Source organism: Aethalodelphis obliquidens, unplaced genomic scaffold (genome assembly GCF_003676395.1).
Source record: "Aethalodelphis obliquidens isolate GAN/ISIS:26980383/991018 unplaced genomic scaffold, ASM367639v1 scaffold79, whole genome shotgun sequence".
Classification (NCBI taxonomy): domain Eukaryota; kingdom Metazoa; phylum Chordata; class Mammalia; order Artiodactyla; family Delphinidae; genus Aethalodelphis; species Aethalodelphis obliquidens.
This window is the reverse complement of record NW_020838023.1, coordinates 1,755,712-1,772,670: the sequence shown is the minus strand read 5'-3', so window position 1 is coordinate 1,772,670 and position 16,959 is coordinate 1,755,712. Positions and strand designations below refer to the sequence as shown.

Below are 16,959 nucleotides of genomic sequence, written 5' to 3'. Positions count from 1 at the left end.
TCCCTTATGCCTTCTAATCTGAGGGTGAAATTGCATGTTTTACCTATATAGAAAGGTTTTCAAAACATTATTTTCAAATAAATGTTGCACTGATAAGCTCTGAATCTACTTGTTTTGTATAATATCAACATGAGTCTCAGTGAATTACAGTGGTCACTAGGTTCCATGGGACCTCTATTTTCATTTGTATAATAAATTAATATTTTAGACACTTTTTAAAAATGTGTATTTCAAAGCCCAAAAGAGAGCTATGCATTGGTTTCCTACTGTTGATGCAACAAATTACTGCAAACTTAGTGGTTTGAACAACATAAATTTATTATCTTGCAGTCTGGAGAACTGAAGTCCAAAATGTATTTAAGTGGGCTGAACTCAAGGTGTCAGCAGGACTGCATCTCTTACGGAGGGTTTAGGAGAAAATCTGTTCCTTGACTTCTCCAGCTTATAGAGGCTGCTTGCCCTTCTTTGGCTTGTGTCCCTCTTCTAGCTTCATAGCCAGAAACTGCATCACTCAAACCTCTGCTTTCATTGTCACATCTCCTACTCTCTCTCTGATCCTCCTACCTTCCTTTGATAAGGACCCTTGTGAATACTCTGATCCATCCAGATAATCTAGGGTAATTTACTATTCTTAAGATTTTAACTTAATCACATCTGTAAAGTTCCTTTTGTCATACAAGGTGACATATTTAAATATTCCAGGGATTAGAGCCCAGGCAATTTTGGAAGGCCACTTTTCATAGTATAATATCATATATAACATCATAACAGACTGGTTATAAGGTAAATAGGTTCTCAGACTTTTTTTTGTTGCAAAATCATTTGTCCCTTTTTTTCCCTGACAATGTTTCTTATTTTTCTGAAAAAATACTCTGAGCATTTAAAGTGGAGAATACTTTATTTTTACATCTTTATATCAAGAAATAATGTTGAAAAAATCTAGAAAATTATTTAACAACCAATTAGTTCCCCAATTACCCAGAAATTCTAGTACTAGGTATATTCTCAAGAGAAATATGTATAAATACTTACAAAACATGTAACACATGTTCGTAGCAGTATTATTTATAAAAGATCCAACTGGAAAAAGAAGTCCACCAACAATAGAATGGATAAATAAATTGAAGTATATTCATAAAATGGAATCCTATAGAGCAATGAAAATTAAGTTCCATACTACTGCTATAATAATACAAAGGTAATGTTGAGTCAAAGAAGCCAGAGGCAGAATAATTTTATTATATGATTTTATTTATATAAAGTTTTAAGACATGGAAAACTAATTTGTTTCATTAGGAGTCCGGGACTGCACCTAGCCTCTGATATATACCCATTATTGTAGGCAGAATAATGATTCCGGAATAATGGTTCCCTCAGAACCTGCGAATATGTTCTATCACATGGCAAAAGGAATTTTACAAATGGAATTAAGATTACAGATGTTATAATAGGAAGATATTTGAATTATCCATTTGGGCACAATCTAATTACATGAGCATTTAAAAGCAGAAGCAGAAGAGTCAGAGAACTTCTTCCAGCCTGAGCAGCAGAGGGATGAGATAGAAGGGGAAACCACAGATATCTGAAGAATGAGAAGAACTTGGACTGCCATTGCTGACTCTGGAGATGGAGGATGGGGGCCACAAACCAAGGAATGCCTTCAATTTCTAAAAGCTGAGAATAACCTCAAGCTAACAGCCAGCAAGGAAAGGAGGACCTTAATCTTACAATTTCATGAAACTGAATTCTGGCAATAGCCTGCTGAATTTGGAAGTGAAGCAGATGTAACTGCAGAGTTTCCAGAAAGCAATGCAGCCAAGTTGACACCATGATTCCATTCTTGCGAGACTCTAAGCAGAGAATCAGTTGAGTTATGCTCTGCCTAGATCCACGTAACTGTGAGATAATAATGGGTGTTGTTTAAGTTTGTGATAACTTGGATTAAGTATAGGAAAATAATATGCTTGTTCTTTATAAGAAAACTAGGCACATAATAAAAATTTACAATATCTGACCATGAAGCAAATTTGAATGAATTTCAAAGGATTAAATTCATAGAGAAAATGTTATCTGACTATAATGTAAATGAGATACACATTGGTAACAAAATATAACTAAAGTAACCCATATGTTTATAATTTAAGCGATGTATTTCTAACCATGGAACAAAGATGAAATCACAAAGGAATATAGAAAAAAGTTTGACTAGGTCCCTTGCAGGGTGTAGCAGCAAAAAGAGGAAAATTTAAAGCTGTAAATGCTTATATACTCCAGAGAAAATTGCTATGAAAGTGTTTAAGAATGTATTTTTCTGTATTTTTTTTATATATATATATATATATATATATATATATATATATATTTTTTTTTTTTTTTTTGCCTCACCGTGCGTTATGTGGGAATCTTAGTTCCTGACCAGGGATCGAACCCACGTCCCTTGAAGTGGAAGCGTGGAGTCTTAACCAATGGACTTCCAGGGAAGTCCCAAGAGTGGACTTTGATAAGGATGTTGATGAAAACATACTGAACAAAGTATATATAACCCAAATGTTCATCAACAGTGAGTGAATAAATGAATTGTGGTATATTTATTGCAGTAGCTTCCTCTACAACAGTGGTTCTCAAAATGTGAACCATGTATCCTTGAAAGTTCTGAGACATTTTCAGGGGGTCCATGAAATCAAAATTATTTCCATAATACTATTGAGGCATTATTCACCTTTTTCTCTGTATTGGCATTTGCCCTCATGCACAAAAGTAATGCTGGGTATAAAACTGCTGGTGCATTAACACAAGTCAGTGACTTCAAACTGTACTAGTAATCATTAGTTATTGTATTCTGTACTGCCACACACTTGCAGTGCCAAAAAAAAAAAAATCCAATTGTACTTAAGAATGTTCCTGCTAAAGCTATAACTAATTATGTCATTAAATGTCCACCCTGTAATACTCCTCTTTTTAATGACCTGTGCGACAAAATAGAAAAAAATGAAAAAACAACAAACAAAAACCTTTCTATGCCTACTAAAATATGATGGTTGTCTGAAGGAAAAATAGGTTGAGTTATCAGCTGAACTAGCCACTTTTTTCATGGAACAAACTTTTTATTTGAAAGAATGATTAACAGATAAACTATGGTTAGTCACACTTAGGCATTTGGTATCTATTTCCCCCCTGCCCCTCCGAAAAATATGAACCTGACTTGTTACTTCAAGGAAAACAACTGACAGGATTTGCTGTTAGCGATGAAGTCTGAGTTTTCAAGTAAAAAATTAGAATTTTGGAAAACTTCAATCCACCACTGTAAGCTTTAGAGCTTCCCCAAGTTTAAAGATTTTTCTGGTGCGATCAATAGAAATAAAAATGTGAGTTTTAAATATTTTATAATGAAGTGTATTAACATTTGGAAGATCTCTCTGACTCAGTGAACCAATGTATTTCAAATGACCAATGCATGCATAATGTTGAAAAATGCATGAGTAAATACAATCTATTGCAAGGACAAGGTGAACCAAAGGATTTTAATGTTACAGAGTGCAAAAAATTAGCTGATATGGTTTGAATTCAACATTGTAACTAGTCAAGTTTTTATGTAGTATCAAAGAAGAATAACCACTTTTACAAGCAAAAGCTATTAGAATACTCTTCCCTTTTACAACTAAATGTCTAAGTGAGATCAGGGTTCTTCATACCCATCAAACAAAATAACATATTGCAATATATTCAATAAAGAAGCAGATATGGTAATCTAGCTACTTTCTACTAATGGGACAGGCATTAAAGAGATTTGCAAAAATAAAACACAGTGTATTCTTCTCGTTTTTTGTTTTGGAAAAGATAGCTATTTAATATTATTAAATATTATTTATGTCAAGACATAATGTTATTATTTATGTCAAGACATAATCGATTTATTCTAGATATTTTAAAATGATATTACTAATGCACATTTTAAAATGTTTCTCAGTTTACACTTAAATAGTGTAAGTATTGATAGATCTAGCCCGCAATATCTTTTTGGGGTTCTTAATACATTTTTAGAGTAAGTAGGCCTGAGACAAACGAGAACTACTGCTATTCAGAAATAAAAATATTTGATAATTTCAGTACAGACTAATTCTACCTATGTAATGTTGGGCAAAAATAGCAAGTATATTAAAAAATAATATAATTCCATTGCATAAAATTCTCAATCCTTACTCTCATATTAAGAATAAAAAAATGAGAACGTTACATAAAGGCAATTCATAGAAAATTTTTAAAGTTATTCATCTTCATTAGTTTTATAAAAATTATATCCAATGAATGTGCTTTTTCTTATTTTTAATTTTTCTTTTCTGCTTTATTGTCAATTGTAAATTATATTTTATATAATCGAGCTTATTATATGCAATAATTTATTAGAAAAATAAGTAGTAAATTATGGGCAAAAATATCAGACAAATATTTGTTATGTAAACTTATGCATTATTAACCTAAAATAATTTGCAACTATTAATTTTAATAGAACTTCCTGGAATGTGATAAAACAAAATCACTTCTCACATGTAGACATTTTACTTTCAAGATTTCATATTTAGATCACATCTCTTCCTTTAATATTAAATTTCATGAAATATTTCCCACTCATATATATTTTAAACTGTCAGGAAAATTCAACAAAAATGTCTTCTAAGTGTTATTAAAATCAACAGCTAAAATATGCACAGACCCATAATCTCATAACTTACCTCCCAAAGTTTGAATTGATCAATATTTTCATATAGATGATATATGGGATAGACATGATAAACAGTAATAGCACACACACATAAACATATTTATATATACTTATAGCAATTGCTTCCGATGAGTGACATGTTCTAATCAACATGTCATAAGTTAATTCACACCACACATACTCACAAAGCTTAGGGATTTGATAAAATGACTTTTAATACTCTTTAACTCTATTAGGAAAAACGTCTATAGCTAATAATTAATTCTGTTTATGTTTCAGGTTAACAGGATTCCATCTGCCACCACCAGTGACAAGTACCAAATCTGTGTTCTCACTACGTTTGACCAGTGATTTTGCAGTTAGTGCTCATGGATTTAAAGTATACTATGAAGGTAAGTGATGGTAATATAAAAGGACCACTGCCCAGTTCAACGTAGTAAAACCAAAATTCTCCAGGGTAAAAACAGAAGAAAAATCACCAGGACAGGTGTTATAGTTCATCCTGCTACATCAAATCTTATACCAAGATTCACTTTCTCAATAATCATCAATATATAATAAAAAGCTAGAATTAGTAGGCTTTAATGTTTCATTGCAGTGTGCCTAGACAGAGGAAAATCTTGCCCTTAAATCTTCTTAGGAGATGAGACCATGGCATCTCTATAGGTTTAAACCTTAATAAAAGGGAACAGAATCTGAGAGTAAAAGGAAACTAGGCCTGATTTGAGATTCAGGCATCACAGACTCCACCCTATTCTCCTCTGTTCTTTGCCTCTCTGCCATAAAATAAACTGGTCATTTGTGTTCTCTGTAAGTTAGAATAAAGAGAAAATTCTATTAAGAGACAAGAGTTGACATTTTTCATTTTAAACCAGTATTTCCAGTCCCACAGATCCATAATCCCTTAACCACAAAGAGGAAAATAAAGAAGCACTTGAAACTGATGTTTTTTATCTGGAAGTTTGCTACAAGCTCACTTAGTATCAAAACCTGAACTTACTGGAGGTCATTTATAATCTTTATTTATCCCACATAGTGTGGGCACTCATGTTTCACTATACAATTATTGTTTCATAATTGGGTGACACCACAGGCTCTGCTGATGGTGTTAAAAATGTACAGAATCTGTATTGTTTTCCCTTTTTAAAGTGTAAAAAAATCTGAAGGTAAAAATAACCTGTTCTCAAGTGCTTCATATTGAGGTCATGTAGTTGTAATTTCTTCTCTATGTGACTTGACAATAAAATCTCACCTAGTTTAGGGAAGGGTCCCTTCCTTACCCATAGGAATAGCATAACAGAATTCAACTCGCCTCCCCAGGTCCATATTACCGAAATGCACCACACCAGATGTAACATCATGATAAGAGATATACAAATACAGTAGCAGGGGTGGTTACTTTCTAAAGCACATAATCATTCAAAATATAATATGTTTAAAGAGCACACTAGAAAACAATCATATATAAAATAGAATTGCTTTAGTATACAGGTTAACAGTTTGCATGTGGGGAAAGTTTTAAACTGAAAGTTTCATCTAGTGCTTTCTCCCTAGGAAAAAAATACCTGTTAGCAAACTGTTGAGTAAAAATATTTTCTCTTTTTTAATATTCTTAATAATGCCATATCACAGCAGTTTTGAACACTATTTTCTACCTAATACATTTCTGAACTGTCTTTCTCTAGCAGGGGAGGATGCATTCCAAGACTTATTTTCCTCCATTGTGATAGTAATAATCATTATTTTTGAAGGTACTTTCACAATAGTTGAATATTTTTATCTTGGCAACTTAATTCATAGTTTAAAACACTACAAACACAAAGGTTTAATTTTAATTGTAATTTTGGCAATATTGAAGGAGTTAGTAATACAATAGTTTTCTATTAAAGGCTCCATAATAGAAAACTTGCACTCTGTTCATCAAAGTATAAAGATATTTTAGGTTAGTTTATTCTTTCAGTGAATACTAAGTATACTGAAATTGTAGGAACTTGGAAGATGTATTATAATATTGCCATACTTTCTGGTTTGACTGTCAAGTTTCATGAAATACTGTCAAAAATATTTTCATAGCTCTCCATTGTTTCTACATATACAACATTAAATTTCTGTCTTTTCTGCTTCAGTGAAAATGGATTCATATATCTTCATGACATTTCAATGTATGTTTGGGAGATCCTGACTTAAAATATAAGGTACTAGGCAGCTGGGTAGTACTGAGGGATTGGTCATCATCCTGCAGAACATCTTCAGGTATTGATTTGTGATGGGTATCTTCTACCATGTATATTAGTTTTCTATGGCTACCATAGCAAACAACCAGAAATTTAGCAGCAAAACAACAAAAATATATTATCTCACAGTTTTGTAGCTGAAAAGTCCTGGTCGTCTCTGCTAGTCCTCTGCTCAGAGTTTCATAAGGCTGAAATAAAAATGTCAGCTGGTTAGGCTTTTGTCAGAAGGCTCTGAAAAAGATCTATTGCCCACCATTTCTAGAGGCCTCTCTCTTCCTTGCATGTAAGACCTACATTTGTGAGCTAGCCACTGGTGAAACGAATCCTTCTCATACTTGAAATCTCTCTGATGTTCCCTTCTTAGTGCATCTCTCTACTACCTTCTTTTCCCACACATCTCTGACTTCAGCTGGAGAAATTTCTTAGCTTCTAAGGGCCTATGTCATTAGATTAGCCTTGATTATCCATGTAGACCCAATCTCCCCAAGTTAAAGTCCTTAAGCATAATTACATGTGCAAAGTCCTTTTTGCAAGGTAATATGATATATTCACAGGTTCCAGGGACTCTGGGGTGTGTGTGTGGGCATGTGGGTTAGGCTTCATTAGTCCTACCACACCATGTGCAACACTATGTAATATTTTACAGAGGGAGTAGCTACAAGCATTTATTTATTTAACCATAGTGAATAACACTGTCAAGGCCAACTGGTAAGTATTGTGAAGTTCAGAAAACTTAGTTTGAAATTTCAAAGCCTGTCCTCTAAATTTACACCTGTATTTTTGTTTTGTTTTGTTTTTTTTGCAGGATGAACCTAATGTCTGAATCTCATTTATTTTCATTTCATCTCCCTCCATATAATCACTTACTAATAATTATTTTCTTTATTTTTTAAAGTTTCCTGAGACCTTGTCCTTGTATACTAGAATTTATGAGATCTCTATTTATTAGTGATATTTGTGCACTTTTCTGTGTTTCTCAAACTGCCAATAGTGGACCACATGTATCAGAATCATCTGGAGAATTTGCTAAAATGTAGAATTCTTGGCCCCAGTTACAATCCTGAATCAGACTGTGGAGTGAAGCCATAGAATATTTGCAATTCCAATTGCAAATCCAATGTAGAATAATTGATAAATGTACGTCATCTGTGATCGTCACAGACCTCTGTTGTTACAAACTTCTGCTGTCTTACTTCAGCCCATACACTTTAAAACTGTGGAGGGTGATGTCCCCGTTTCACAAATTTTGATTGAGTTTCAGAGCTCTTAACCATTTATCAGAAATGCTTTTAAACTTCTTGAAGCTGAAGCTGCGAGGTGTTAAATTTCTGTGGAAAATTTTCCCCATTAATATCTAGCTGAATATATTTTTATTTTTCCTCATTATTGTCTATCATACACTTGAATTTCTTGTCACTGTTTCTCAAAATTCATCTCATAGAACTTTGTTTTCATGTTTCTTAACATTTATAAAAACAAATGAGTAGAATAGTGTTCTGTGAAACAAGTTGGAAAAATACTAGTGTATACTAAGTTGAATAGTCATATAACCATCTTTCAAAATTTGATCAGGATAAAACTGGTACCATCTGTATTCTGTGGAGCACACAATGAAAATTCTCTTTTGTCTTTCCAGATCTGCCAAACAGAATTCAAAATATATTCTAGTTTCTGCTAAAAGTTATTTTGTACAATGGACTCCTTTCACATTTTACTTTCAAAGCTACGTAATCATTCTTTATAGGTGCAAGATCATAAAGATATACCATGGACTACCTTATCACTTTAGAATTGTTTATTGTAGAAAGTAATATAATGCAAGCATATAGTGGATTATATACATATTACATGTAATCATTAAATATTATTATATATTATATGAATTGGTTAGTTTAATGTCTAGGAGAATCTCAATGAATAATTTCAGTATGTATCAGTGATCCTTCAATGATCAGAAACAGACATAAAAATAAAAAGTCTTGAAAATCATTTCAAACTCAAGGTAGCTATTATGCCCTATTGATGTGTATGACTAAGTAATTAAGATATTACAGGGATAACAATCTCAGTTTTAGCAAATTTGCTGTTCAATCATTTTCACATATTAATTAAGAAACATAAAAATTTGTTTAATAACAGTATTACTACTAGGTAACCTTTATTGAGTGATTTCTTTGTGTCAATCACAGAGCTAAACATTTTACATGGATTTTTCTCACCCTAGAAAATTATATGAAAAATTGTAATGAGCAAGAATTCAATAAAGTGCTAACCTTAATGTAAAAATATGTTTAAGTACCCTAGAGATAAAAACTGTATATATTTTAGAGACTTATTCTATACCTAACTACAAACTAATTCCATTATAAATATATATGACCACATAAAATTTAGTGCAAAAGAACATTACAAAAGTAAGAATTACTGATAATGCTGTGTATAAAACAATATGAAATATAAAAGCTGAAATATATTTTTGTGTATATTACATGTGACATATATTCTGTGTCCTTTTTAAACACTTGACGTACAGAAGAATATTTATACTATTTACTATTCTATTTTAGCTATCCATCACACATGTTTATCAAAAGTTTTCACTTGAAAATGTCAAATGACTTTAGTGATTTTTAATTTTAGGTGTTATTTTTTATTCCTAAGCTTTATAAATTTAACCTGCAGTACCATGAACTTTAATGGAGAGATTACAACTTAGAATGAAGTCAGTTATGCTTCTAGCAAGACAGCTGAATTGTAGCAAGAGAAATTTATGTATTAAAATTACATATATTAGTTTTCTAATAATGAAGGTAGGTTAGGTTCATAAAAGAAGTTAATGGATCTTTAACTTACTTTTAAAAATGAGAGATATCATATTTTTAAAACATAATACAAGGAAATGTAATACGTGCAGAGACTTTTTTTTCGTCTCTCGATCAAATTCAAATATTTTGCCTTTAGGGTTCCACAGAGTCTGGCTAACTTAGGTATTGAAACATCTTAATCCATGGCCTGCCCCGACCCCCCCCAACTTTCCTTACTTTGGGTAACTTCCTGCCCTGAAATTCGGACTGAGCCACAGGCAGAGGATGAGATTATCCTCCTACCTCCACTCCCACTACTGGTGCCGTCCCTGTGCTCCAGCTTTTCTTGGCTTCATTAGCCACCAATGGCCAGTGGCAGGAGCAGGAGGTAGAGCTGGTACCAGGGAACTAGGATGAGATCCTGTCTCTGTCATTGCCCCTTTGTAGCATTCCCCTTTGGAATCTGGTCCTCCCTTGTTCCCCAGGGTCTAGCCTGGTGGTCTTGTTTTCCGTGGCCTGCTCCTCCAGCGGTCCTTGCCTGCTTGGTCTGACACTATGGAAGACAATTTCTCAGGTGGCCTTGATCTCCATGGCACAGTCCTCTGGGCGTTCCATCCTTCATGGCTAGGTTCATTGGAGGTTCTATCTCTGGAATTTTTTTTTTTTTTTTGGAATTTTTATCACTGGGAATCTGGCCCTTGGATGGTTTAGTCTTCCAGAGATCTAGGCCACCATACTCTTCCCAAGTCCCATCACAGATGACATGGTCCTCTGAGATGTCCCATTCTTGTGAACTAACTCTTTGGCGATCAGGCTTTGTTTGGTCTGGCCCTCTGGGAGACTTGTCTTCAATGTGTAGGTCCTCACGGAGTGTGAGTAGCTGTGTCCTGGCCTTTCTGGAACATTAGCCCTAGGTTTGAGGACTTTGGGGGTCTGGCCCTCCAGAAGTTTTGTCAGCTGCAGGCAGGTCCCTCCAAAGGTCTGTTCACCACAGTCTGGCTCTTTGGTGCACCTCTTTCCTATGGTCTAGTTATCTGATGGTGTGGGCAGCTGTTCATGGGACCCTGTACTTGGCCCCAGCAGTGGTTTTGTCTGTATTGGCCAGTGACCATCTATCTAAGTCGTGAGTGCCTTCTCTCTCTTGTATTTATTTATTTAATTGAAGTATAGTTGATTTACAATATTATATTAGTTTCAGGTATATGACATAGTGATTCAATATTTTTATAGAATATATTCCACTTAAAGTTACACTGGCTATATTCTCTCCCTTTTAAATTGTTCAAAATCCCAATCTAGAGAATTAACAAAAATCAGACTATTCCTTAAATATCATCTACAGCATGGAGTTAAAAGTCACAGTGTTATAATGAATATGTGGATTTGGTTGGGTATACGCAAAAATTTATTAATTCTCAAGTTTACATCTATTATCCAGAAAGATATACATTTTCATTGTACTCACAACAAAACTTGAATAGTATTCTCAATACTATGAATGCTTTTCGACATTAAGCAATAACTTTTTTTTTAAAAAAAAAGCAATAACATTTTAAACATTTCCCATTTCTGCACAGTGTGGCACATACAACCTGTACAACAACAGATCTCCAGCCTTATTTATCATCATTTGCCTCAATTCATGAAATGGTCACACGAACATATATTAAATTTCTACATATACTATGGTATTTAAATTGTTCTACCTTAAATCTCCAGTTCTCCTGCTGAGTACACCTGTACAATGTATTGATATTTTTTGCTCATGCTAGGCTCTGAGAAGCTTGAGGGTATAGAAGCTGTTTTACTTGTTTTGTAAATCGCGCCCTATTTTAGCACATTCCTGGTACATTGCAAGCACTTAATAGATGCTTGTTACATTCAAGTAATAAATAGGAATATCTACTACTTTGATCAGGAATGAGGAAAGATTTAATACATCTCCCACTTACAAAGATTTAAAACTCCAGTGAATATGTTAAAAGGCAGTAACCACAGATATTTACATTAACTGAACAAGGTTTAGGAAAAATTTTGGTCTTTTATTTGAGAAAAGCCATAAATGATACGTAAAATTATTTTTACTTTTTATAGATATTTTCTTTACTTTAAAATCTTTAGTTTCCTGAAGTAAATAGTTTCTTTATGAAGCACTTTAAAAATACAAAATTGCCCATATGGCACACAGAGAAAAATAAGCTGAATATAAAAAAATGTTAAAGCCAGTGACATATGACCTACTTAATCTTTGTGCTTCATATGGAGAAGATGGGATGGAATTCAAGATTGTATTTTATTCTCCAGAAGTAGGATGATTAAACACAGTATGTAATCTCATTTCACATGAAATTTCCTTCTTTTATATACGTTGCTAAATGTGTCATATCTGTCAACCGCTATAATTTATCATTTTTATAGGAGTGCTAGAATGAAGTTTAATTGAGACAGTGATTAATATAAGGTTCTAATTATATGTCAAAGTTTTTTTGTGTTTCGTACACTCAAAGACTATACATTTGATAAATTGTTATAATTGATAGCATACAGCTCGTGGTTTAAAAGAGAACTATACTATGAGTTTGGTTAAGGAATGAATTTGTGAATTTATCTTGATTCCTTCTTAACAAAATGTAGTAAATTAGCAAAATATAAATTTAAGTTTATTATTTGACTATAAGTATGATGGCATATCACAGAAAATTAAATTTGAAATGGTTTCTTCCTTATAAAAATAATTATGCTCTTTAACAGAGCACCATTTAATGATTAAGAAATAAACATAGGTAAAATAAAATGTGCAAATCAAATATTTCAATGGGAATAATAAACAGCATCAATCATTTTCATTCAATGGGTATATGTACTGTATTAGATAAAATTATTTTTCTGCATGGAGAAATAATTATGTCATCAAATCCCATTTTCACTACTTGTTACACAAGTCTCAGCTTTAAGATGGATTTTTAATAATTTTCCCCATACCACATAAGACAACATAGTTTATCCCAATAAAAATTATACTTTTCCTATATAGTGTGATATATTGTCTAGAATATTCTTTAGGTTTTATATACTCTTTAATATAAATTGACCTCAAGGCACTGGTTGTTGGACTCTTAGTATTATTCAGAGGACTAAATGTTCATTTGTTATTGCTCCTATCTAATTATTAAATCAATGATATTTCCAATTATGTAGTTAAAATTATTGAATATTTATAAATAATTTTCTTCATATTCATTTGCATTTACAATAATTATTCTGGTTATCTGCCATCTTTGAAGGCACTTATCGATACTTTTCGTCCTTACACCATGCTTCCAACTGAAGACTTTCTCATTTTACAGCATGCTCTTTTGGTCATAACTGTCAAACACTAGCCATCACTTGCTATGTTTCGTACAATATTTCATTGTGCTTTTCTGTGTAGATATAGCATAGCACTTACTTCTCATAATGATATTTAAAGGAATTTTTCCACAAAAGGATCCTTCCCATCTGTATCGGTTTTGTATTGCTGTATAACAAAATTACCACCATTTTGTGGACTAACACAACACAAATTATAATCTCATAGTGCTATAGATTAAAAGTTTGGCAGGGGTCAGCTGGGTTGTTAGCTCAGATCTCACAAGTCTGCTGTCAGGGTGTTGGCTAGCACTGTGACTAAGGCCAGGGTCCTATTCCAAGCTTACTGGTTGCTGGTAGAATTTATTTCCTTACCAGTGGTATGACTGAGGTCCCTATTTTCTTGCCAATGATTGATCAGGGATTTTTCATAGTTTTTATAGGCTGCTTGTGGTTCCTTACCATTCTCCTCACCCAAAGGCAGTTCAAAACCTTTCAGCTTAGCTACACCACTTCTCTCAGACTTTCTCTCTACTTGGCTTACAAGGAGGGCTATGTAGTATAACATAATCACAGGACCGACTGTCCCATCACCACTGCCATATAGTGTAACCTAATGAAGGAGGCAACTGTTCCATCATATCCATAGGTCCCACCTGTACTCATGGGAAGGGGGTGGAAATCTTGGAGCCCATCTTAGAATTCTGCCTAGCATATCTCGTTGAGTGACTCATTTAGGCGATAGTTCAAAACAGGATAGAAAATACAGGAAGAGAAAGAACAGAAGGTTAGAAGATGTGTTTTATTATTTATCACCCTAAGCAGAACTATCTTTACCTGAAAAGAGATATAGTTAATATATTCTTTATATTTTTTTCTCCTTAATTTGGTAAATTGATTTCTTTTAGGTTAGTAAGTAGGACATTTTTATATTCTATTGTATAAGTTCAATTCAATTATAATCAGTGTGCTTCAGATGCTTATTTTTTAAGATGATCACAATTTAATATGAATTTATTTTTAATATAGCATATTTTTTTCTTAGTAAGAAATATAGGGTAATGGAAAAAAAATTTTACAAGACCTAATATTTAAGGCTGACTATCACTCAGATGCTCTGAGGCTCAGTTCTTCATAATACAAGGAATACGATGTTGATTCTACAAGGTTGTTTTGAAGATCAAGGAAGTTAATGATGCAACATTCAAAGCGCAGCACCTGATATATAAGCAACATTCAATAAATGTTAGCTAGTATCTTTGCTATTCTACCATATATATTCGATATTATATATTGGTAATATTGATATATATTCATATATATATTATAATGTTTCGTCATGTCATATAAACTCGGAATTTCCATTTTCTCAAAAGAAACAATATATCTAGCTATTTGTTTTGTCTTTCTTAGAGTGTTGTTCAAATAAGAAGATGGATGTGACAATTTACCCATATGTTATTTCAGCCAGATGAGTTAGGGAGTAGCAAGCACCCTTAGATAGGGTTTCCCAGGAATCATAGTGCTGCCAATGGGGTGATCCATTTTCAGCTTGAAACAAGGGAAGAAATGACAGTTTTCACATATGCACAGACATGTGCAATGCTCTTCCAGGGACAAAGCTCAAAACCCTGACAGAGTCTAAGAGAAGTAATCCACTCAAGAGTTGCAGCTCTGAGCTAACACGTCAGTGCTAGAGACAGAACTGGAGCATGATGAGGCAGTCATTGCAATCGACTTGGAAAGAGGGTGAAATGGAAGAATGCCAAGTTTAGTATAGAAATTAATTGAATAAAACTTTTTACCTAAATATAGTTCTTTAAGCAAGTGTATAAACAAAAACTCATAAAAAACTTATGGATAATTATAAGGGCTCTGAAGCAAAGAACAAACATCTTCTGAAAGACATTGTGGCTAGAAGAGATAATACACAGTACTGAAAGTAACAATATGTTCAAACTGCAAACTTCTGGTCATTTTGATTAAGTATAATTATTTTTTCCTAGTGACAAAGAAATAACAGAAACTACTGATCCATCTTTAAAAAAATCTTATAGTTCTATGTATCTACATATTGTTAAGAACAGTGATGATTCTGACATTTTACCCTATTCGAAAGTTAATGAGTTAGCCTGCCACAGTTTCAGGGATGCTGGCAGAAGACAGAAAACTACTGAGTCAGGGACAAAGGGCTATATTACATACAGCAATAGAAATAGAGTATCAGCAATTATTCAGGTGCCCAGAGCCTCAGTTCTCAACAGGGCAATGAGAAGAGGGCCAGGTGATGCCCACATATACAGGAGAGGAACTCTTAACTTAGGGAAACAGGATCTTTTATAATAGACAGTAAGTAAACAGGCCCTTTGCTCTGGAGGGAGATAGTATTTCCATAGTGCTGCTGAACAAAGAGAGTCACTACCTCTCCTTATAAGATGTGGAAAACATGAGAGGCATCTGGAGAATTGTTTCCCAACACATGCGTAGAGTGTTCTACCACCACAGCATCTGGATTCAATAAATGTTAGACAATTTTCAATCACTTTTAAAAATTCCAAATGAAAGATACCTTTAAGAATTATTATATGAAGATCCTCATATGGGTAGATGCTAATCTAAAAGTTTCAACATTTTTATTGGCTATATATAGTATTATTTTAAAAAGCATTTAATAAGCTACAACATTCTATATATACTATAGATATATATATACTTTTGGATAATTTTGTAAATATCTGAAAATAATGAGTCCTCTTTCTTTTCTTCCTTCTTTTCCAAAATATGTCTTGAATCTTACCATTTCTCACCATCTTTACTACTACTACCCTAGAGTCCTAACAACTATCATCTCTCCCTGGATTTAACTAGACTACTACATTAGACTCCTGTCTGCTTTCCTAGCTTTCTCTCTTGCCTTCCCAACACCTATGTATTCTTCAGTAATAGTCCTTAATACTTCCTTGCACAAAACCTTTTTATGACACTCCTGCTTATATCCAATTGTCAGATTATAGTCACATGAAACTTGGCTGCACTGGGGGCTGGGAAATGCAGTCTTTTATTCAAGATGTTAATATATCCAGCTAAAAATTGTATTGCTATGAATGAAAGGGATAGAAGCTAATAAGGAACAATTAGAAGTTTCTGCCACAGTGTCAGAATAAGAAACAGTACATATTCTTTTTTCCCCATAGATGGACTATGCATAGTTTAATTCAACATATCACACAGGTGTTTTGTCTATTCTAGTTTTTTTTTTCCTACTAGTATTTTTGTTCTTCCAGTTTTATTGAGATATAACTGACATGCAGTACTGCATAGGTTTAGGCATAATGATTTGACTTACATACATCATGAAATGATTACCACAAGTTTAGTGAACTCATATAGATATAAAATTTCAAAAATAGAAAAAAGTAATTTTTCCTTTTCATGAGAACTCCTAGGGTTTACTCTTTTAACAACTTTCATATATAACATACAGCTGTGTTAATTATAACAATCATGTTGTACAGTACATCCTTAGTGCTTATTTATCTTATACTGGAAGTCTGTACTTTTTATTCATCCAATTCCTCCTCCCCACACCTCCTGCCTCTAGTGACCACAAGTCTGAACTCTCTCTGTAAGTTTGTTGAAACAGCACATATTCTTGTTTAATATCCGTTTATAAAGATAAAAATATTGTGGTTCTACCAATAAAAAAGGCATGGGGCACAGTCTTATCTATTTACTAATGCCTTCCAAAACACATTTTATAAGCACCTATCATGTTCTAGACATTATATTAGGTGTTAGAAAACCTTTAATATGGCTCTCAGGATGCTTATGATTTGGTGGAGAGAAAGAAATA

The 16,959-nt window shown here is 33.2% G+C and overlaps 1 protein-coding gene across 3 annotated transcripts in view; it reads left to right on the top strand.

Moving 5' to 3' along the window:
- CSMD3 (CUB and Sushi multiple domains 3) overlaps nucleotides 1-16,959 on the top strand; it is a 1,084,122-nt gene that overhangs the window by 137,269 nt on the left and 929,894 nt on the right. For all 3 annotated transcript variants that reach the window (XM_027092553.1, XM_027092552.1, XM_027092550.1), the window contains exon 3: nucleotides 5,000-5,112. In XM_027092553.1, coding sequence (XP_026948354.1) covers nucleotides 5,000-5,112 — 113 coding nt within the window. The remainder of the gene's footprint in view (nucleotides 1-4,999; nucleotides 5,113-16,959) is intronic.